Here is a 23,272-nt window from a genome sequence, read left to right as displayed (position 1 = left end):
GTCAATCTCAGACACATGAAAGCTCTTGTAAACTGCACAGAACCCTATGCTGCTTTCTTTAGTTCCCTGAGTTATGTAATACATGCTCAATCACTTGAGCATCTGCTTGGTAGGACATGAGAGGCTGGACACTTGGGACCTTCAAGTCTCAGAGACTGTGTGCAGCAAATAGAAAGTCTCACTGAAAAGACTACAGTTAGAACCATGGTATTAAATTTCCACCATATACCATATTTGGCAAAATGTGATTTTTTTATTTGTCTGTCACATAGTTTTTCTTTGAAGTCTCGTATAATCAGAAGGGTGAAACAAAAAATTCATTTGTTCCCATTTGTTTGCCTTTTTTTTTTTTTTTTGCTGGTGCAGTTCTGTTGTGTAAGTACATTATAAAACAGAAGGAAATAAAATAGGTTATATGGAAAATGAAGAACATCTGATGTCTAGAGAGAATAAGAACTTGTGGATGACAGCCTACAGACATCTGGAGTTTTATTTAAACAGTCTTCAGCTTTGTATATGAATTATATTTTGAAAATCAAATATATTTTAAAATCTCTTATTGACTCTCTAATACTATCCAGATGTGTTTGGTTTTATCTTCATATTGTCCAAGTGAAAAAACCTTGAATTAAGTACAATTTAGAAGTTTACACCAGTGTGTTAAAACAAACAAACAAAAAAAACAAAGCAAAAAAAAAAAAAGGAGAAAAAAGAGCAGGCAGAAAAGTAGGCTGATTTTAAATACACATCATTCAAGACTTGTGCCTGGAGAGTTAGTTTCTGAGTCTGGATCAGATTTTGCGCTGTTTGAAGTCAGAGCAAATCCTCTGATTCACTGATGAAGGTTCCACCAGCTGTTAAAGGCAGTGGAGATCTGATAATACAGGGTTTAATCTGAGGCATGGACACAAGTCCTGCTGTGAAACATATAGGGCCAGTTACACCTTTTGCTCTGAACAGTGTTCTAGTACTGCTTGGGAGATTCATTTTGTCTGCAAAATCAAGCATGTAATTTCCCTCTCCTTTGCTGTCCCTGCCTCTGGGCAGTCCTGTAGCTCAGCATCAGCATCCAATCTCCCCGATGACAACCAGGAAGCCTGACATTCAGCAGGGTGATGTGAGATAAGTCTTCATTGCAGGACCTCTGTGCTTGAAAGAAAAAGAGTGAAGAAGTAATTTAAAAGTAAAAAAAGAAAATGAACACTGCCCCTCCCCCCACTGCCCCCCCAATCATCTGCCTTTTAGCACCAAATTACATACATAGAAAGCTTCCAGCTTACTGTCAGAGTTATGTCAGATTTACACAGAAGTCACAGAGATTAAAACCGATCCCTAGTATTCATCAGTTAACATCAGCCTGTGTGAGTCTTTGCCAATACATGTGCTTGTCAGTACAGCCATCAAGCTGTTCATCGAAAGCAAATCCAAGCCTCCACAGTGCCAGCAGAAGAGACATTCTACCTGTTTTCTAAAGAAACTGAGGTACTTACATGTCCAGAGTGTGGATTTAGTTGTCAATTTTGTTTACTCTTTTCACATATTATCTGCCTCCGGTGGAGCTGAGCGTGAATAACTTACCAGCCTGCTCAGATAACTTTGCTTTTTGTTTCAGTCCACCTCAAGACAGAAAACCCATAAAAGCCTTCTTTCCAACTCGTGTGCTGAATGGTGATACAGGAGTTTAAAAAGTGAGGGTAAAATTCCGGAGGCACTCCTATAGACTTTTCCAAGAATTTAAAAAAGCCTCTTAAAAACGGCAGCAGAGATTGACTGTTGTTAAGGGAGGGGAGAAGGAAAAAAAAAAAAGAAGGAAGAAAAAACTTTGGCAGGCATACAGTGTCTTACATCAATCTAGCAGTCAGCATCTATGTAGATGTTCTTTCCTCCTTTTGTGCAACACCCCTTCCCTCCTACAGACCACCCAAAGCCCTATAAATAATCCAAGGATTGTATTTTTTTTCCAGATCTCTCCTCAGACCACAAAGGAAAAGTATCAGGCAAAAGAAAGGAGAGAAGGGAAAGTGAGGAGGAGAGGGTGAGAGAAAGGGGGAAAGGAAAGATGGCTAGTGAATTCAAAAAGAAAATGTTCTGGAGGGCTGTGGTGGCTGAGTTCCTTGCCATGAGCCTTTTTATTTTTATCAGTATTGGCTCAGCTCTGGGTTTTAGCTTCCCAGTGGTGGGCAACAAAACATCAACAAGGTCTCAGGATAACGTAAAGGTTTCTCTGGCTTTTGGGCTATCCATTGCAACTATGGCACAGAGCGTGGGCCACATCAGCGGTGCTCACCTGAACCCTGCTGTCACTCTGGGCCTCCTGCTCAGCTGCCAGATCAGCATCTTCAAGGCACTCATGTACATCATTGCCCAGTGCCTGGGAGCAGTGGTGGCCACAGCTATTCTGTCAGGAGTCACCTCCTCTCTCCCAAACAACCTCCTGGGGCTAAATGCGGTAAGTAAGAACTTTTAACTCATCCTTCTTTTTTTTTTTTTTTTTGTGGAAATGTAATACCTGTAGCCTACAATTGGTTATTGTAGCAGGGGATCCAGCTCTGACTGATGCCAGAATGAATCTATGTCCTAAGTATAGTTCCTTCCTTCCCACTCCTGTTTTGGTGCTTTAGGACGTTGTGATTGTAATCAGTTTTGCTTATGTTCAGTTTTGGATGCCTAAGTTGCTGAAAGGTGCCTTTTGACACCAATTTAGCATTGAAACCTTTGTCAGTTGCATGACTGAGTCTCTTTCACAGTTCTGAAGGTGTCAAGTAATGCACTGATTAATGTGCATATACAAATGTTGGTTTTGCTTCTATGAAACTATTCTTAATTAATGATTTGTATAACGGCGTGGTGTCCTATGAAAATCTATGGGAATACTGAGAGATGTGTCTAGCAAGAGAAAACCTATCACCAAAGCTGTGAACATTACCTGTTGTGTTAGTCTCAGTCCTGCCTGACGTAGAACCGCAGCTGCACTTTCTGTGTGTTTTTCCTTTTGCTGTGCAAAAATGGGAAAACCCCATAATTCTCAAGTATGTACTGGAAAAAGATGTGAAGGGTGCAGGTTTTAGCCCTCTCCCAGTCAGGTGCTCACATTATACTAACTGAAAACTGCCTGGCCACATCTCCTCCTGCTCAAAATGTTGTCATTTTACTGTTGTCAGTGCACCATAACAGGAGGAAAAAAAGAAAGGTTAGATATACTTTTAAACTTGAAATCATCCCACTGACAGAGGTAGTGCTACACCCAGTGCAGTACAGAGTATTATAAATGGAAAATGCCTTCTGGTGACTTATTTCACCTAATTTTGTTAAGAACAAGTATGTTACATTTTTGATATGTCCCCTTTCTTGCAGAATATTCCTGACTGCAGTTTGAAACTTAAGCTAATTTGAAATTTTGCGACCATTTAAGCCACAAGGATATTAGAGCCATAAAACTGCAAATACAATATCTCTTCAGAAATCATTTAAGCAAAAAGGGCAAGAAAGGATGAAAAGAGAAATCAAATAAAAAAATATAGTAATATATTTTTTCATGCTGTGGAATTATAGGTTTGGGGTTTTTTTCAGAATATGACACCATTTTTGAAAGCATAATAAAATCTGACATTAGGAAGATTATTCCTGAGCAGCCTGGTGTCATCCACCCTCATTTTACTCTGCAGATTGGCTGCTTAACTCTCTCGAGCCTGGTGCCTGCAGGTATTCAGTCATGCAATGATTTTGGAAATTTTGATGGGTTAAAGCAAAACATTTTGGGAAAGGAGAATTTAATTTCATTTAATTTCATTTCATTTTCATTAACTCCAGAAGGCTCTGGCTATGTGTGTGATATGTGATCTTTTCCTCTGAAACCACTGCCAGAGGGAAGTACTCAACCGCATGGGACAGGGTGTCCGCCCAAGTGGTTTCCTTGAGAGGTCCAACTGCCATTAAACATGGGAGGTCTGGTTTCAGTAGCACTCATGCTTCGTCTTCCCCTTTTGCTTGCTGCAAAATCCCAAAGGCTTGCCCCTTCCTCTGTCCAAAAGCTTTGAAGCTGTCATTTTGTAAAGGGGGTGTAGATGATAACCCCAAGCTCTGCTTGCTCCACAGTCAGTAGCTCTTCAAGCTACAAAGATGTAATCCAGAGCTCTGTACAAGGACATCTAGGAAGAGAAGGGCCTACGGGGAGAAATTAAAAGATCAGGAAAGATCAATGCAATCATTGTTTTTAGTAAGCTTTAGAAAGTTTTTAGGACACTGCTTCAGAAACCTAAAAAAATTATATGTTAGGATGAATGTCTTGTTTCACCCTGAGGAACACCTCTGGAACACAGTCAAATATATTGTTTTCAAGGCTATAAAGTACACTGTAGGCAAAACTAGACAGCGTAAGTCTCTGTTATACCAGTTTTACAAATCTGGCAGCAGTCTTCGTGTGGGAATTAATGGATAAAATAGTTCCTAAAAGCCTCAGTTTCAGCACTTGTCATTCATAAATACTCAGAATTTTGTCTTTTTTGTCTTATTTTTCACATGCAGTTAGAAATGTTCTGGCTAGTAGACCAGTGGAGAAACCTCCCTGGGGATGGAGAAGGCAGCATATGTTATTCTCCCTTGCAAAAAAAAAAACCAAAACAACAAACTAGAAAGGAAAGCAAATCCATTAATTTCCCACTGACTAGCTTGGACTGTCTGTGGAGGAGAATTTGCAGTTGAAGGGTGAGATGAGTCTGGACCCAACACAGGGGGAACAGCAGAATGACTGTCCTTGTGCAGAGCAGATCACAGGCAGATCAGGAACAGGGTGTATCCTGAAACCACAATCCAGCACAAATAGACAATAATGAGAAACCCAACAGATTTGCTTTTATGTCACGCTCTTTAACTGAGGATGAGGGGAGAAACAGAGCTGGCATCCCTTTCAGCTGCTTTGTCTTCTTGCACTTCATGTGGAGCTGTACATTCACTACTGAGGAGAAGAAAGAATTGGAGTTCTGATTGTTTGACAAGATTGGGAAGAGGACTTGGGTGTGCATGACTGTGTCCTTTGCTCTGACTCTGACATGCTCTTGGAGAGTCATTTTTAAGCAATTTAATGGAGTCAGTGGATACTGGGTGAGATTGCATACCTGAACTTAGATTTATCCTGCCTGGCTGTAGGTCCTGCACTGAAGGGCCAAATGAGGAACTCCCTTCCATGGGCTTCTCTATTCACAGAGAATAGCCTTTAGGTCAAGTGAGCTTTGCTCCAAAGACAGACAGCTCTCCTTTGGCATGACGAGGTTCCAGGGCTTAGCAACCTCTGTTAAGTATTCAGAATGAACCTGAATGAATCTCTGCCTTTCTGATTGCTAAAAGGGAAAAAAGGGAAACACAAACCAGCCATGGAAAGTGTAAGACTGAAGAGAAGGAAAGGAAAATGAAAAAGCAGGATTCTCCTTTAACATGTTCAGTATTAAAGTCTGTTTTATACATGAGTAAAACAATTACATATGTAGAGCTCGATCCAAACTTCACTGAGGTTGATGGTAATATTTTTACTTTGGTTGGTTCTGAATAAGACATTCTGGAGAGTGTTTAGAGAGGTATTTAGATTACTTAATCTTTTTAAGATACGTAACTTCCTGTACATTTTAGTAGTGGCCAAAGAAAAAACTTAGAGATTGGAAAAGCTTTGTTTCTGTTTCATGGGTTTTTTGTTTTCTGTTTGTTTTGTGGAGGGTTTTTTGTTTGTTTTTTGTTTGCTTTTTAGGTTTTTTTTTTTAATCATTTTTGTTGTTGTTGCTGCTGCTGGCAATTGGATAACTACATTTTACACATTTCCATAAGGTAAAACTGTAAGAATAGAGAATGTCTAATCCAAAATGCACTCATTGGCCAGCATAGCTGGCTATGGTCTGGCGAGGACAGATCTGTAGTTTGGATAATGGAAGAAACTATTAATCGTGGGTAGTTAATAAGCAACAAAATGCTTAAGCAGGAAATGCAAGTGAGAGGAGACTTCTGTACTTGTAAAGTAATGCAATATTTGCAGTTCAGTAATGATTATCTTGAGAACTTTTATCAAGCTTTTAAAAACATACTTAGAAAATATCTTTAGCTTTTTCTTGTGTGTGTGTGTGTGTGAGAGAGAGAGAAAATAATCAGTGTTTGTGAAAAATGCAGACACTGCTTTACAATTTCATAGTTTCTGTGTTTTGGCATACTGATTAGAGCACCAGGAAACATGCCCCCTAAGTCTTGGGGCTACAATTTGGAAACTATTTGAAAACTGTGCCTTAAAATTTCGGCTTATAAGTGGATCAAAAATTGTAGGCAAGGAAAACAGACCTAAAAGTAGTGTTGCTCAGGGTAGACAAAGAGAAAGAAAACAACCAAGAATAACAAATAGAGGGACTTTGGTTTAAAAAACACTCAGTGAACTGATAAATGTTGTTTGTGTAACTGGAGAACTTTCTGCAAAAGCCAGAAGAGATCTGTGGTCCGTGGATTCAGGGGTCTGTAATGCTTTCTTAAGGCAAATGAACAGTCGCAGAGACACCACTCTTGGAGTGTGGAAAGTCACTTGTTGCTGGAACACCATTTGGATTTCCAGTGGGACTGGATGTGTCTCTGCCACTACTGCTCAGCAGTGTCCCCAAAATTTTATCAGCTGTGGCAGAACAGTGGGTGCATATATGGGTGCAATATCTTTTTGTGATAAACACAGTGTCCAACTCCAAAACATTTCTCAAAGACAGGGAGAAAAGAACCCTTTGATGTCCTTGATTCCTCATACAAAAGATAGAGAACACAATCTGTGGATCCTTAGCTTCTTCAGGTGTATCACCTTATCTCTAGAACACCAGTGTTGGTGATCTTTTTCCCAACGAATTTCCAAGGCACAGAGGCCTCTAATGCAAGCATAAAATTGCCCCTGCACTGAGAGGTTTTTTTTATAAAGTTGAGACCTGTCACATCTTTTAGTGGTGTTTAAAAAAACAATAAAACTGATGCTCATATTCCTTGCTTAATCTTTTCCATCCTTTAGAAAGTTGCCTCAGAGGTGGACCATGGACAGGAATCAGATTCCTCACTATTGATCCCAACCAGTGCATCAATGGTGTCTCTCTGATCATGGGGAGCAGGACTTGTGTGGTTGGTCCAGATGACTCAGTGTTTACCTTGTGATCTCCCTCTCTGTGTCAGCACCATATGAGTCCTCAAGCTTCAAATTAAAAAAAGTTGGGTTGAGTTGGAAGATCTTCCAAAATAAACTGAGAGCTTGACAGTGCGAGTGGACAATTGAGTAAGTGATGCTGCTTTTCCTCTGAGTCAGTGTGGAAAATTGCTGTTCCAGAGGTGCTGCTGGAAGGATGAGACATGCAGCTGAGTTCCTGACCTCCAGTGCTTGTTAAATATCCTTGGATGTGTTTTCCAGTGAAGATTATATACTGAGGCTTTCTCAGGTTTCAGTATAGTTCCACTCAATGCAGGCTTCTCTGGCCAATCTTGTTCCTTTGGGACATTTGCGTGCTTAAGCACTCAAACTTCTACAAAGGACCAGAAGTTTTTATGTATTCAGAGAGAGTAAAATGGTTCCTGTACATGAGATTAGTCTGCGATTTTTAGTTCTTAACAAAGAGTGTCACAACAATAGCTCATTATTCAATTTGAATTTTGCAGCAGCAGTCTTTTATGGCATGCCAGCATTGTATTGAATTGCACCAGGCCAGGGAGGTGGGACACAGGAAAGGCACCTGCTCGAAACTGGCCATAATCTTGGTCAGTTCTGATGTATTCACATGGCGACAACAGAATCATCTGGGCTGAGATGTAAACTTGATGGTTATCAACCATACTCCAGAGCATCTGGGGATAACAGGGATTGGCTCTAATCCTTATCTCAGATTTCAGAAGTTATTTTCATTTCTATGAAGATATGCTTAGTGCTTCTATAATCACATAGTCATATCCTGAGCTTTTGGCAGATGCAGCAGCATGCCATTCCTGGCAGAAGGCAAGGCCCTTAGTGATCATCCACCTGCAGGTGTGATTTGTACCTTGAACTGGGTCTACATCCAGAGGATCAAGGGATAATTGGTGTATTGTCTGAAAAATACTCTGCAAGCCTCAGACTAAAGGTTGTCTTTATTTATTTTTACTTAAAAATGATAGAAATTGATGAAAAGGTTTCACAAAGGGTCTTAAAATAATGAATTGCGACAGACCTAAAAATATTATTAATTTGGTAGATTGGTTTGTGCTCTAATCCAAATGAAGTCATGTTGATAATTTTGGAGAATGATTTATTTTTTTCTGACTTTGACCAGCTATGAAACTACGTAGGATTAAGTGTGAAATACAAGGAAATGAATTTTTGCCACTACCCTTCCCAACCAGTGAATAAGCAGTTAAAATTGTTTTCCTTTCTGTAGCATTGTATGTATTATGCCACATGTAAGTGTATACACACCTCCACATACACTTACACACTAGAGTAGAATAGATCAATAGGCAGAAAGATTCTTCAGATGAGATAAACCTAAATTTTACTTTCTGATTTAAATTAACTGGGGTTTGGATTTTTTTTTTTAGATCTATTAGTAGGAGTCAGTGGTAAAAATAACATGTAAGTCACTGTAGCGGGGCTCAGGTACTTCAAGCAGATCATGTGAACCTTTGGGTGAGTTGAGAATAGCATTTCTTTAACTAGAGAACCTAAACAATGTCACTATCTGGGCTGCATACGGCTACCTTTAGGAGAAGCATTTTAAAAGAAAGGATGCTAAACCACATTAAAGGAAGAAAAAATAGCCCCTGAAAAATTTCCTGTTTGTCTCAAGGGGAAATGGCATGTTTTCTTTAGAGCAGTACTAAATTTTTGCTGATTTGTCCAGTCTCTAGTTTAATTAAGATAATTCAATGAGAAACACTTACCTGGTATCATAATTGAAGATGTCAACGAAACCTTTGTTTTTAGAAAAATCTCCATTCCAGATAGCAAATCATTTGTATGTTGTGTGTCTGCATTCCTCAGTTTCTGTGATTTCCTGTCTTAAACTGTTGGGTTTTTATTACAAATATGCAGAAGCAGAGGCACTCATTTCATTGTAGGCTAACATGGTATGTTGCACAATGAGACATCATAGTCTGTAGCTGTGCTCCTCAGTGCCTCCAGAATAAGATTAATACCAATTACATGGAGCAAGTGAGTATCTCCTGGAGTTTTCCTGGCCTGACTGGAAGCAATATGTGATCCTGTGTATTTATTAATGTGCAACCTGATAGAAAACGACTTAGCTTTCTGGTGTAGAAACACAGATAGTTCTGGTCTTTAACTGCTGCAACTCCACTGAGGTCAATGAGATGAGACCAAGGCACAACTTCAACCTGTTAAATCAAATACAGACAACCTGACAGGCATCCTGGAGGAAACTATAAGACAACAGAAAGGCAAAAATATGTCCTGAAATCTCTGCAAGAGGTTTCTCTTCTGGCATTTGTGGACCGAAAAGGAGCAAAGAAATCTTCATGTACTTTCCTGGTAGAGCTGCTTCACTGAAAAGAACTGCTGATAATCAAACTTTTCCAGGCTCTTGACACTGATTCTGGGCCAAGTGAAGCCAATGAATGCTTTCAAAGCAGAACTATGGCACATCCTTACATATACAAACTTCTCCTAAAGCTAATGATGACTGTACTTGGACTGCAGAATGAATAAAATCAGGTTTGGCCCCTTTTCCTTCCTTTCATATGAGTTATTGCTTGAGGAACAAGGTGGAGAAATGAAGAAGCTGGAATTGTTCCCCTAACTCCTGAAATCCATTACCCATATTCAGAGCTACTTTTTAACTCCATGGAAATGCCAAAGCTTCAGTGCTGTGCACAAGACTATACGGACTTGGAAAGATTGAAAACTTCACAGGTTTGCTGGTGTGTTTATCTAGAAGTATAAAATGAATATCACTCTGGTGCAATTGCCAACAATCGTACTGTGAGGTTTCTGTAAATCCAGTGAGTTAATCCAGAAACAACACAGAAAAGGAAGATTCTATTTGGCTCAAAATTCAGATATGTCCAAAATTCCTCATTGAAAGACCCTGGGCTGACAAGTGTTATGGAAAATGAACTATTTGTTTGGGTTTTGCTGGGTAAAGACAAAAAAACTCAAAACCCTAACTCACTATTCCTCATCCTCCGAATAGAACTGATTTCTCAGCAGCAAGATTTAAAATATATTTTTTTAAAAAAAGTTTTCCCAAAGCAACTTTCCCACAGGCACATCAAAACTTAAAAGTGTAAATGAGTGGTTGTGCTAAATGCAAGTTCTATAGAGGAATTGACATTTCTGCCTGTCACTGGCTTTACATGTAAACTTTATTTGCTCTGGTTTAATATAAATGAAACCGTCACCTTTGTTTTTCTGGCATACCAGGCTGCTGCAGCACAAAGCCCTGAATGGTTTCTCATTAGCCTGAAGATAGAGTGGGAGGAGGAAGGTTTGTCTCATTCCTGGAGGGTGTCTGCTGTCCAAAGAATGGAAAATATGATTTCTGTTTTGGGAGTTGAATGAGTTCCCTTTAGAGCTCTTAAGGCTGTATTTATAGGAAGGATAATCTAGCAAAGGACAATATGTTTTGTCCCTAGGTTCTGCTGAATGCTTCTATTGTTGATCTAGGATATGATCCAAAGCTAATACTTTGCTTCATAAACAGCTTCTTCTCAGTGCTCCTGTTGTATAATTTTAAGTTAAACTCTTTAGATCTTTGCTTGTCTCTGCTTAGTAAAGAAATGAGATTTTTGTATTCTCTGAATCCTTAACCTTAAATAATGGGCACAGAAACACCCATTAAGGGTGATGCTGTTAAATAGCATGGAAAAAAGAGAGTAACTGCAGTTAAATAACTGGGCATAGAGTCTCTGAATATATTTTGACTGTGAGTTAAAGGAAGGTTTATAGCTATTGAGATCTCAGGCGTATTTCTGGTGGAAGAAAAGTATATTAACAAGATAAAAGTTATCAAATTATTTTCATGACAGAGCTAAAGCTGAAAGAATGATAAGACAGACAAAATGACAGGATGACAGGCCAGATCATGGAAGATGGTTTTGAGGGAAGTAGGGAGATTAGTGTCTGAGATTACATTTGAAGAACAATGTATTAACCACTTTGTTCAGCTAAACACTTGCCTAACACTTAGTTGGTATAAAGCAGCATAATTAATATTTACAATGTGGAGATAAAAAAAAGAGAATGAACCATTTAAACTAATGTGAAGAGTTTTCCTTATTAAGAAAATAAGGGAAATTAAAAAAAGGAAAGCTTAAGCTTTCACCAGGAAAATGCAATATGACAGGAAAAAATTTCTTGAATAAAATGCTTAAAGTCTTTCTTTAAGAAAAAGTCTGCCATGATAGAGATAAGCTAATAATTTGGAATGCTGAAAAGAGGAGACTTAACATAAGTTCTTAGCTGTTTGTTTGAATTCAACACACAAAGAAAGAGTTCTCTCTGATATAAAGATATTATTCATTGCAGTGCAGCTCCTTAAAATGCTAGATTTTGTGGACAGCAGAACAGTTTTTCTCCCAACATGAATATTTAAAACACTTTAATGAAAGGCATTACATTTACAGTCAATCCACAACATGCTTCATATTCTGTGCCAGACCTGATTTCTGGAGTTCTGTAATAGTGGCCTTAACTAGGGGTTCTCTGAGATATGCAAAGAGGAGAAGTCCTAGCCATCAGTGATACTGTATGTTGCACTGAATTGCTATGACTTAACTTTTCTCTCTAAAAAACATCAGCCATCAGGGCTTGCAGTGAAGTGTTACATAAGAATGCAGAAAGCTGACATTTCACTGGTGAAAAATAGACATGCATTTCTAGAGGCCTAATTTTTTTTTCTAGAGCAATGAGAAACTAAACTCCATTATAGGAAGGTAAGATGGACCTAGGAGACACAACTCACGGCTAAGATTTTTTTGGATGAGATGGAGTATAGCACCACATGGTGAAACCATCTTGCACAACAAACTGTCTCATCCATACAATGGGAAACGAGTTTGAATTTGACATATTTTTACTCATAATGAGAAAAATATGAAGGCACTAGAGAAGCACCGAGTTGGGTTTACCTTGGGCCAGTTTAATTTCCTGTCTCCGCTTCTCTTCTGAAGGCAGACAACTAATAAATATCCTGCTCTAAAAAAAAAACCCAAAACAACAACCAACCAACCAAACAAAAAAGAAAAAAATCCAAAAAGAAAGAAAACATTATTGCTTGAAGCTGTGGAAGTGAGTCAGCTAAACATGATAAAGTACACTTCTGAAAAATAAACTTCTGTAGTTCCCGTCTTCTGTCTGATGTGTTGGAGAAATGGAAGAAATTCAACTGCTACTCATTTCTTCAAGAACAAAAAGCAGGTGTTTGTCTCATCTAGTTACTCTCACAGTCATGACTAGATAATGATTTTCTATTAATTTTGCCTTGGGTTCAATGGTCCTCATTTAATTGTATTCCATGTCTCACTCCTCACCAATATGTATTTTCTCTATGTAGAGCCTTCACAGTGATTGATCCACTGACCGTGTATCCACTAACTGCATATGTCATTATCTATCTCTAGAGATTAACTAAGACAAGCTAGAGTAGCACTGTGACAATTCTGTCGAACCCTGTCCCACAGGAAGAACCTTTTCAAAGAACCAAAGTCTCTTATATGATACTTCAACTTGGAAAGGACCTCGGGAGATCTCTAGTCCAACCTCTTGCTCAAAAACATTGAATTCAAACCTCATTGCTCTGGAGCAGCAGTAACATTACTAGATAAATAATTGGTGAATTGGTATTATACCTCATCTCATGTCCAGTAATGCAGAGCAGAGGGCTTCAGTATTATGTAAAGGATGGGTGTCAGGAGGATGGAGCCAAGTTCTTCTCAGTGATGTCCAGTGATAGGACAAGGGGCAGTGGGTATAAGCTGGAACATAAGAGGTTCCAAAGAAATACAAGGAAGAATTTCTTCACTGTTAGAGTGACAGAGCACTGAACAGACTGCCCAGATGAGTTGTGGAGTCTCCTTCTCTGGGGGCATTCAAAATCCACCTGGATGAGTTCCTGTGTGACCTACTGTAGGTGGCAGGGGGGTTCAACTAGATGATCTTTCAAGGTCCCTTCCAGCCCTTGAGATTCTGTAATTCCCCAAGTACTTCCTTATGTTCCAACCAGTTGCAGCTCAGGAGCTTTCTGTATGAGATGTGATTTCTATGAATTTACCAAACATCAGTGAATTTTTCTTCCAGGAACTTAGTCAGAATCATAGGGATCTCAGGAAAAAGTATTGATAGTGGAATTCAGCTCAGGATACACCTCACTTAAAGGTGTCGTCATGTAGGCTTCTGCTTGTCATCTGGCTGCTACTACAGTCAAGGGAGAATTACTCTGCAAGCTAAGGTAGTCAAGATTGAGTCAGATGATCAGATACATGTCTGCATATGACTATCAGATCTTGCCAATGATGTAAAATATTTCTTGGGTGTGTTTCTGGTGCTTCTTTTGTTAAAATAGCAACTTAGAAATTAAGTTTTGTGCAGCAATTCATCTCAACAAAAAAAGATGCCTGGATTGACTTCCATGGTGTGGGAAGCTGTTGGACATAAATGCAGGCTTGTGTGTTTCATTTTAAGCCCTTAGAGTATATTTGATTCCATAAAGCACCAAATCCACTCTTCAAGCTACCCAAGTGTCAACTATGAAAAAGCTCAGAGAGCTATTGTGCTGTTTCTTGCCATCTGACATTTTTTCAGTTGCCTTAATGAGCATCATCTGAAATGTAGAGGATATGAGAGTTATTTGATTGAGATGAGAATAAGTCAGAGGTCTTCCAGCAGATACATCAAGGGCAACTGCAGATTCAGATTGTATGTGCTGACCACATACTGGTGACTGCTGGTAAAGAAGTCATTGCAGGGTAGGGAAAGATCACTGGGCAAGGATCCCTTTACCCCAAAACTACAGTAGAGATGACTATGTCTTATGTTTCAAGGCATTATTCTACCTATCTAAGAACCAGAAATATGGCCACCTTATACTCTGGATAGTCTCAGTTGCAGAATGCTGGATATTAAGAGTAGTGATTGACTTTTACTTTTACTTTATTGACAGCCTCAATTGGTCAGGTATCTGTAATGTATAGTACTACTTCCTACTGGATTCAGATTAACCTTTAGACAAGCCTGAAGCTTCTGGAGTCAGGTATCTACACAAATTCAATCTTTCCTTAAAAAAAAAATTAATAAGGCATGGAAAATACAATAAAAGGGTAACCAGCTCATGTTGGTTATGCATGTCAGGTTCTGTCAAGGCTTTAACCAGCAGACTAAAAATGTGAAAAATGTTTAATATTGTACTTTTAACTGAGTAACATTTGAAAATCCACATGACCAGGGATTATATAAATACACACACACACATACATATGTAATTGGGTAATACACCTTCCTCCTGCCCATGTGTTTCTTTAACTGGAATATGGTTAGAGTGATGAAGACTTATGCTGTTCCATGTGTTGATGCACCATGGATCAACAGGCTGCTGCTGTAGTAATACTATAGCTCTGACAATTTAGGCAAATAATGAATGTATATAATACACTTCTATCTGCAAATCCACAGACTGCAGTGCAGCAGAACGTTTAGGGTTTGCCTCAGTTTGCCTCATTTTGGAACATGGCCCAGTGTCCTTGTTCTCACAGTGGAATCTTACGTCCCTGGCAAGCTGTATAAAATTACACGCTAGAGGAAAGCAAAAGGTTTCCTATGATATTTCCAGGTTTTCTTTGATTCCACACAGCCCATCAATAAGTGTTGATTACCAGGGATGATGACCTCAAGTCACGTCAGCTGTAGACTGTGTTTTCCTGCAGGGAAAGGAAGAGTATGATCTCTCAAAGATAAGGATTATCAGAGGTTTTAAAAGCATAATGTTGCTCTTATTGTCTTTTTTCTTTTCTAGAAGCCCTTCAAACTAAGGGAAAGATTAATGGTAGGTCAGTGTTTACTCAGATCTACTTTTCTTCTATTATGATAGAAGAAAGTTTAGTTTCTTATCTACTTTTGTGCATCTCAGTATCACCCACTTATTTGCCAATACACTTGCCTTTTCACTATTTGACCTTACAAATGTAAACAGGATTTTCCAAATTCTTAAAATGATACTATTGATATCAATGGGATCCATTTCAAGCATTTGTAGAGGTTCTCAAATATCACTGTTTCCTCAGGAAAAAAAAAAAAAAAAGAATATTTTTAGGAAGGTTAAAAGTAATAGAATATTCATTTACTGATGTATGAGGCAGCATCAATTTCTGGATCGTGTCATTTTTACTGTCAGCTCATCTGATATATTTATGTCGGACTTGCATTTCTTACATGTAAGTCCTATTAATACTGAAAGTTTCATTAACTGATTTCAGTTTCTACTGTATGGATGTTGAAGGAATCAAAATGCCCACCATTTCAACCAGAATTCCTTTCTATCCATGAGTAAACTGATTCTAACTCAAAGGATATCAGTCATATGTATTAAAGAACAAGATATAAAAATATATTATTAATGCTTCAGATTGAAAGTTTTAAAAATGGATATGTTTTCACTATTTTTAATGTAACCAATCAGATTCATGCTGGCAGAAGGTTTAGATTCTTTTTTTTCCAATGCTTAGGAATTTTATATTTTTCTGCTTTATTACAGAGAAGAAGCAAGAAAAGTAAACAGCAAAGGTGGAAAGTAAAAAAGTTTAGCTAAACATCTTGAAGTTTTAAGGTTATTCAGATATTAGTTTTGGGGAAATTAGAGTGTAAAACCACAAAACCAGATTTAAAGTATTTTCCATAGTTTCATTGTTCTGGACAAGTCTCAATAACATTTAATTATATTTTTGCCATTCATGGCCTGGCAATTTTTAATGCAGAGACTATGACAGGTGGGATAACCTCCTGGTAGCACTATTCTTAAGTATGTTTTGCAGAGTTTGTTTGTTATTCTGAGTCACTCACATTCTCAGTTTCTCTGACCTGTGTCCAAGCACAAGTTTCATCCTATCTGTGCAATGTATTTATGTCTGCTTAACAGCTTGGCTATAGGCTTGTCTTGTCTTTACCAAGACACCACTGAATAAACAATCAGAAGCAGAATTCAAAACTGGTGATAAAATCAAATGGCTTAGCTCCATGATTTCTTGTTACACACAAGTTTCTAAGAGCACTCCTGAAATATGATAGCATTTCATTCCCTCATTTTTGTGAATTACTGTGGATACAATATGTTCTACAGCATTTATACTAATAAGGAACTCTACTGGTTTCATGATTAATAACATAGTTGGAGTATCTATGTCTACTGGAGTCAGTTTTTCTAGAGAATCTGCTTTACTTCAGTGAGAAATTGAAATGCTTCCCCCATCAACTCCATAGGATTCCTGAATTGTGGAGTGTTTTTTATGACTCCCTAAGAAGTTTAGTAAGATTCAATTTGAGCCTAAGACATCTAAAATTAGTCTACATGTGAGTTAAGTATCTAAACTCTTGCTGTAGTCAAATGAGATCTAGTGAATAAAAAGCTATTAATTTGACTCTCAAATGGTTGCCTACATTTCGTCAGCTGAGTGGATCTCATCCGAGCTACAGATACATTGCCTAAACATTGACATCTGGAAACATTTAAGATACCTTTGATCCTCTGTAAGACTTCTGTTACTTCTACCAGTCCCACATGAATGTCCTAAATATCTCAAGGTATTTCAAGTGGCATTAGAGGCATATTTTCAGTCAATTGAATCACAGTATAGGTGTTTTAATGTGGAAATCTGCCTATGGGGCCAGCATTTTTCAGGATGTTCTCCACGTGAAGTCATTGTTTTAAAGAGTTCATCTTCTTTTACAAGAATTTAGTAGTGGTGGGAGAAGGAAAGATTAAGTGACAATAGAAGAGACAGGTACTCTCAAGCTACCCAGAGCTACACATTTTCTTATTATTTTTCCCTTCCTTTTCCTTCCTGTTTGCTTAGCAACTGTTGCTGAAGGCAACAGGATGACCACAAATGACCACAGGATTCTCATTCCCAGAAGCAATGAATAAACTTCTCACAGTTCACAAACTCTCCTGAAGGTGAATCTTTGGGTCATTTGTTTCTCACTCGTAGATCACTTACATTCTCATTGTGTCTAGTGGTTGAGCATTCACTTTATCTGGATGTAGCAACCATGGAACTATGTTGGATCAGCAGCAAAAGTCAGTTGTAAATAAACTTTAGTACAACAACGAGTGTTTCAAAACTAATTTCTGTTCACAATTTTTTCACAATTTTCCTATTGAGAAAGTATTACTGCAAACCTTTGTCACTCTGAATGAAGTCAGGTAGGAATATCAAACGACATTTTCTTACTTGTTTCCATGCAGCTTTCAGAGGGAATCAATGCAGGCCAAGGACTAGGTATCGAAATTATTGCTACCTTCCAGCTGGTGTTGTGTGTCCTTGCCACCACAGACCGGAGAAGAAATGATGTCTCGGGATCAGCACCTTTGGCCATTGGTCTCTCTGTTGCTTTGGGACATCTTCTTGCTGTAAGTTTTATCTCTCACAGTTGATATCTGCAATGTTCCACCACAGGATGGGCTGGTGAAGACAAGATGACAGCTTCTTCTTTCTTTCACTTCAGATGTGAACCTTGTTTCTGCACCGCGTATGGCCTTTCTTTCTTGGCCCATGAGGTTGTGGCAGTTACTGATGAGGTTGCATATCTGTGGGGAATCACTGCACTAAGATCTGTTTCCATGGTAGGATGGGATGGGCACATATCAAACAGTCTTTCCCGTTTTTTCTAAGAAGGCAGGGTGGGATGATCAAAGCTGTTGTGAGCATCTGAACCATGCTGCAGGCTGTCACTTGCCCTGCTGTGCAATGAAGGTGTCATATGTGCATCAATGCCTCACCATTGTTTCTCTTTCCACCTCCTAGATTGATTACACCGGTTGTGGAATTAACCCAGCCAGATCTTTTGGTTCAGCACTGATTGCCAACAACTTTGAAAACCACTGGGTAAGTTGAATATTTTTTTATAGCTTATCAGGAGCTCTGCACATAAATAATCTACAAATTCAGAAACAAACATAACATTAGTACTGAGTCAGTGAATTGCTATTTCTGTTTCATTTAACAAAGCAAAATCTCCTTTTGTTCCTAACCAGTCTCAGGAGGTCACAGAGTCTTCAAGCTGATAGTGTATGTTTAAAGAAATACAGCAGACTTTCTTTGGTTATTTCCCTTTATGTTTATTGATTTCAAATATTTTAAACATTAAATCCTCATTATATAGAATCCTGAATTGAATTTATAAAATTCCACTGCTTAATCTGATAAAACAATTTAGGAAGGTTCTTATGCAGGTTCATAAACTGAAATGGATCATCCAATATTTTGAAGCTAATAAAATATTCATCTTCTTAAATTGAAGCATCTGTTTTTATGCTTTTTGGATAAGTGGTCTGGAAACACTAGAAAATTTATGTTAGTCTCTCTGGTTAAATGTGGTTAATATGAGGAAGTTCATTAAAAATTTCATATTTCACTGAAACTCAATACATAAGCCCTAAATTAGTGTGTGTTCTTGAGTATTTAAAATGTAACATGTTCCAACTCTCCTACTCATGATTTTGGCAACCAGTTGCGTAGACATTCATGGAAATTTAGTGGTAAAACGAGTTCTGAAATTGTGGATATGGACGCCATTTTAATCTAAAGAGTAAAACACGATAGTAAATGGGGAAATGTTGCCATTATCTCACACTTAAACACTACTAAAGTAATGCAACTAAGTTAGTAGATTGTATTTTCAGAATTTCACAGAAAAAAAATATTTTCCTTTGTAAAGGAATAAGATATAGGTAACTCATATAGGTAACACCTCATATATTAACTGGGTTTTGAAACTGTGTTTCAGATCTTCTGGGTTGGCCCAGTCATTGGAGGAGCCAGTGCTGCCCTGATCTACGACTTCATCCTGGCTCCCAGAAGCAGTGACCTGACTGACCGTGTAAAGGTGTGGACCAGTGGCCAAGTAGAAGAGTATGATCTGGAAGGCGATGATATGAACTCCCGGGTTGAAATGAAGCCAAAATAAAGAAGGATAAGATATAAAAACCCCCAACCAACCAAGCAATCAACAGTACATTGATTTCTGAAGATTTTATCAGTGTTTTATCAGTCTTTGTAAACCAGTCAGCAGTACTCTGGGGTTTTTAATTCAATATGGTTTTCCATTTTTTATCCCCAATCTTAATAGAATTTTTATACCTGAGTTTTTTCAACTACAGAGTCTTCAGCCCAAGAAGTCATTAGTCATTTTTTGTATAAGCTACATAAACTGAGCTGAAGTTTAACTCACCCCTCACCACCATCACATTTTCTGGTGGGTTTAGTGGGAGTCATTCTCCCAGCACATCAGTAGTAATAAGGAGTTCAAATGACCACTCTCCTGAAAGAACAGATCCTGAAGGCAAAAGACCATATATACCAATAAATAGGCCCTTTTATTCTGGAAAAAAATTATTTATACAAATATGCAAAGCTGGTATTTAATGCCAGTAGTGCATGTGAAAAACTTAAAAAATCTCAAATAACTGCCCAGAAGCATCTTTTGGAAGGAAAGGCCAGTAAAATTACTTGTTATGTAGAGTTAACCTTAGTTTTCTAAATGATTTATAATCTCTGAGGAAGAGGGACAGAAAAGTTAAGCAGGGCAAGAATCTCCAGAGTCTCAGGATCCATTTAGATTCCCTAGTGTTTCATTTTCCCCAAATCTGCATCCAGGTCATTGTGAGAAGAGAATATATAACAAAAAATTTATAGATATAGTAATTCCTGGGAAATGATAACTAGAAGTCAAATTGGAGAGCAGTAATAACAGTAGCAACAAGAATAACATGGTGTCAATAAACAGGACATGATTATTCCTGTCACTATTCTGCTTTTGTTCATCTTACATAATTTAACGGTATGCTTTACAGCAAATCAGGAGAGAAAAAAAAAAAAGAGGACCCTTTTTTTCCTGACACCATTCTAACAGCCAATGCTATGGCATTCAGGGACAATGAATAGATATACACACAGCATATTTTGTAATAAGGAATAAATACATTCATACCTGTGTGTAAGTCCATTTTGGGGTTTGTTGCTTTGGTTTTATATATATATATATATATATATATATATTTGTTTATATATCTGTTTTATACAGGAAGCCTAGTATACTGTTTTGTAAGAAAATAAAATCATTAAGTGGAAAGAATTGCAGCAGTGCTTAGCAAAATAAATGACACTGGAAATGTAAAGAAAATTAATACTCTAAATGATGTGGAAGACTGTTTTCTGGTTTTGTTTTTGTGTGTGTGCTACTTAAGATTTCATGAGAAACTCATTAGCTTGTCTTACCTACTAACTATAGGATATAGTTAAAGCAGATACATGATGATACACCTGTTCTACACTATTAGTTTTGCACAAAACATGAGGCCCAGAGAAACCTACATAAAAAGCTGCACACTTTACCGTTCAGACAAACGCCCCAGAGGTAATATGATGGATGTCTCCTGTTAGAGAGACAATGTGGACATGGGATTTGAGGGAGGGCTGACATAGGAATCAGTATCTTTCTTATCTACATTTGATGTGCTATCCTGTGTATTGTCTATGTACATACATCATGACCGAATTTTGGGGTGGTTTAAAAATAAACAAAATCCGTTGTGCTACCACGTGAAGTGTTCATGATTCTTGACTTTTAATTTCCCTTATAGCACAATGCAAATTCATTTTCTATACTGTTCTTCAGATGACAACCTGTAAGACACATACAATTTGTCCTTTTCCTCTCTTGACTGATCCTTTGATTTGATGCTAGCCTTTGGGGAAAAGAAGTCTCTTCCTTTGTATCACAGGCTAAGTATATCCTCATCTAGCCATAAGCTCTACCTAAATTATATTTAGCAATGAATAAGGACACCACAACCTCATGCTCACTTTCCAGAATCTTTTTTCAACTTTATTTGCTGATATCCTGGTGCATTCATTGACCCTTTTTATCATGCAGAATCTATGAGCCAAAATAGTTGCAGAAGTCACCCAGAGAAAATGTGAGATTCATGGTTTGTTCCTCAGTCTACACCCTGCAAAGAGCAGTAGCTTGCCCTGTTTTCAATATTAAAACTTTGAAGACAGGAAGTAGTGCCTTTCCATTTAGTGTGTAATAGCAATGTTAGTTACTCTAGCTTCTGCTTATGTTCACGACAACAATAAATAATGTAGAAGAAAGATGTACAATTACTACTTCTCCAGTGAAGAAACAAAAAACAGGTCAAAGTAAATGAAGTGACTTGGAGTATTTATTCAGAGTGATACCATTTAAACAACTTACAGTAAAGATCTTGGAAATTAAGTGAAAATATATTTCAGTTGAATTCCAGGTTTAAACCTCTCCCTTATTCATAATGAAGGAATTGCTTAATTATACATTTAAAGTCCTTTGATAGTATTTAGATTCTGAACTGAGAACAGCAGTTTCTAAACAACACAAGGCCATACCTCCTAATGGTATCCCTACTCAGCTCTAGCGGTTTTGTTTTGTGCTAGACAAGCATACTTAAGTTATCATCATCTCAGTGAAATATTTGGAAGATACCCAGCAAAGGAACAAAAAGCACGAAGGAGCAAGGATCAAAACCCACTAACAAACGCCAAGTGGGAAAAAGTATTTACCTGTGATCACCCTGTGATTCAACAAAATCTTTCCTACATCCAGAGGAATCCTGGAACACAGTTGTTTAAAACAGCTTCCATGATGTATGCGCTGATTATTTCCTGATCTATGGACAAATATATCATGTTTGTGCCCTCTGTATTTATCATACATTCTATCAGGAAAAGGTGATGCTAGTAAATGAAAAAGCACAGGGGAACATTCCTACGTACAGGAATACAGTTTTCAGTGCTTGTATGGGCCATTCCAGCTAACTTTGTTCCAAACTTTTCCTGGGAAAAGTTGAAAAATGCAAAGATGACCCACTTTGGTTTGTTTGAGGGCCAGATATCATCCCAGAGACAGAGAGAACCAGGAGTTCAGTTATACCCTGTGATTCAGAGACTTGACAAAATACCATCTGATTTTTGCATGTACCAGCACAGGGAAACTTAGAAGAAGCCTGAGTAAGGTGCTTTGAATTTATCCCTAGAGAAAAAACTTGCTGCTCCACTGATTCTATAGACTGGTCCTAATTCTATAGACTGGACGTACTGGTCCTAATTTTAGTTCTGTCTTTAGTAGTAAATAAATACTCTGCCGCTCCATTGTAACAGTGCTAATTTAATTTTAGATTTCATGTTTCTTGAGTCTATGTAGACTTCTAACACGTGTAAGGAAAGAAAGGCGATTGAAACATGACAGCCAACAAGCCAGGAAGCTTCCATTGTCTTTTCATATCCACCAGCTGCACCAGTCACAATTCACAGCTTAATGTTTTCAAAAATTAAAATAACACAATAATACTAATAAAGTTTTTCATAGTGTTTCAGCATTTTTCCTCCTTTTACCCAGCTGAAGTTTCTTTGTGCCGTGAGTCACACAACAATATTATATTAAGAACATGACTGTTAAGATTCAAAGCCTTGGCTCTAGTAAACAACCATGTCAAGAATGTTTCTGGGTTTTGCTTTACTCAAGTCTGCTGTCCTCGAAATGACTATATTTTTATTTATATATTTTCTGAAATTAGAGAAGTTACTTTCCCAGAATTCCTTCTGAAGACAAATGTATAATTTTATAGACTTTATAAAAATGAATTGTGAAGTCAAACCTCTATTTAAATAGATTCATTGATAATTATAATTAGCCATCTATGAGATTACATCAGTTTAGGTTCTTGAAATGCTATGCCACATGGGGCTATGAATGTTGTTCATGAGAAGGCACAATTCTTGTTGATTTCAAGACTCCCCTGTGTTGTTTAAGAAATATAATATATTCAGATCTTCAATGGGAGATAACACACTAAATTCTGAATTCTGATTTGACAGTACAGGGACTTCTCTTAAACCCTCTCAGTGAAATCCTGCTCTTACTGAAGCCACAGTCATTGTCTGTTACTTATTTTGGCAAATCAAACTTTGACCCTAACTATTTATCACCAGATAAATACTCAGTTATCACCAGATAAAATCCTGATTTATCACCAGATCAGTTATTTAT

The 23,272-nt window shown here is 37.8% G+C and overlaps 1 protein-coding gene across 1 annotated transcript; it reads left to right on the top strand.

The window, feature by feature from the left end:
• The first annotated feature begins 1,865 nt into the window (after positions 1-1,865).
• AQP1 (aquaporin 1 (Colton blood group)) lies at positions 1,866-20,786 on the top strand. Its single transcript, XM_061997436.1, has 4 exons — positions 1,866-2,449; positions 17,433-17,597; positions 17,992-18,072; positions 18,974-20,786. The coding sequence occupies exons 1-4, from the start codon at positions 2,060-2,062 to the stop codon at positions 19,151-19,153; spliced, it is 816 nt and encodes a 271-aa protein (XP_061853420.1). The 5' UTR covers positions 1,866-2,059; the 3' UTR covers positions 19,154-20,786.
• The last annotated feature ends 2,486 nt before the right edge of the window (positions 20,787-23,272 follow it).

Source organism: Colius striatus, chromosome 5 (assembly GCF_028858725.1).
Source record: "Colius striatus isolate bColStr4 chromosome 5, bColStr4.1.hap1, whole genome shotgun sequence".
NCBI classification, from domain to species: domain Eukaryota; kingdom Metazoa; phylum Chordata; class Aves; order Coliiformes; family Coliidae; genus Colius; species Colius striatus.
Note: the sequence above shows the minus strand (reverse complement) of the source record. Positions and strands in the feature narration are given on the sequence as shown.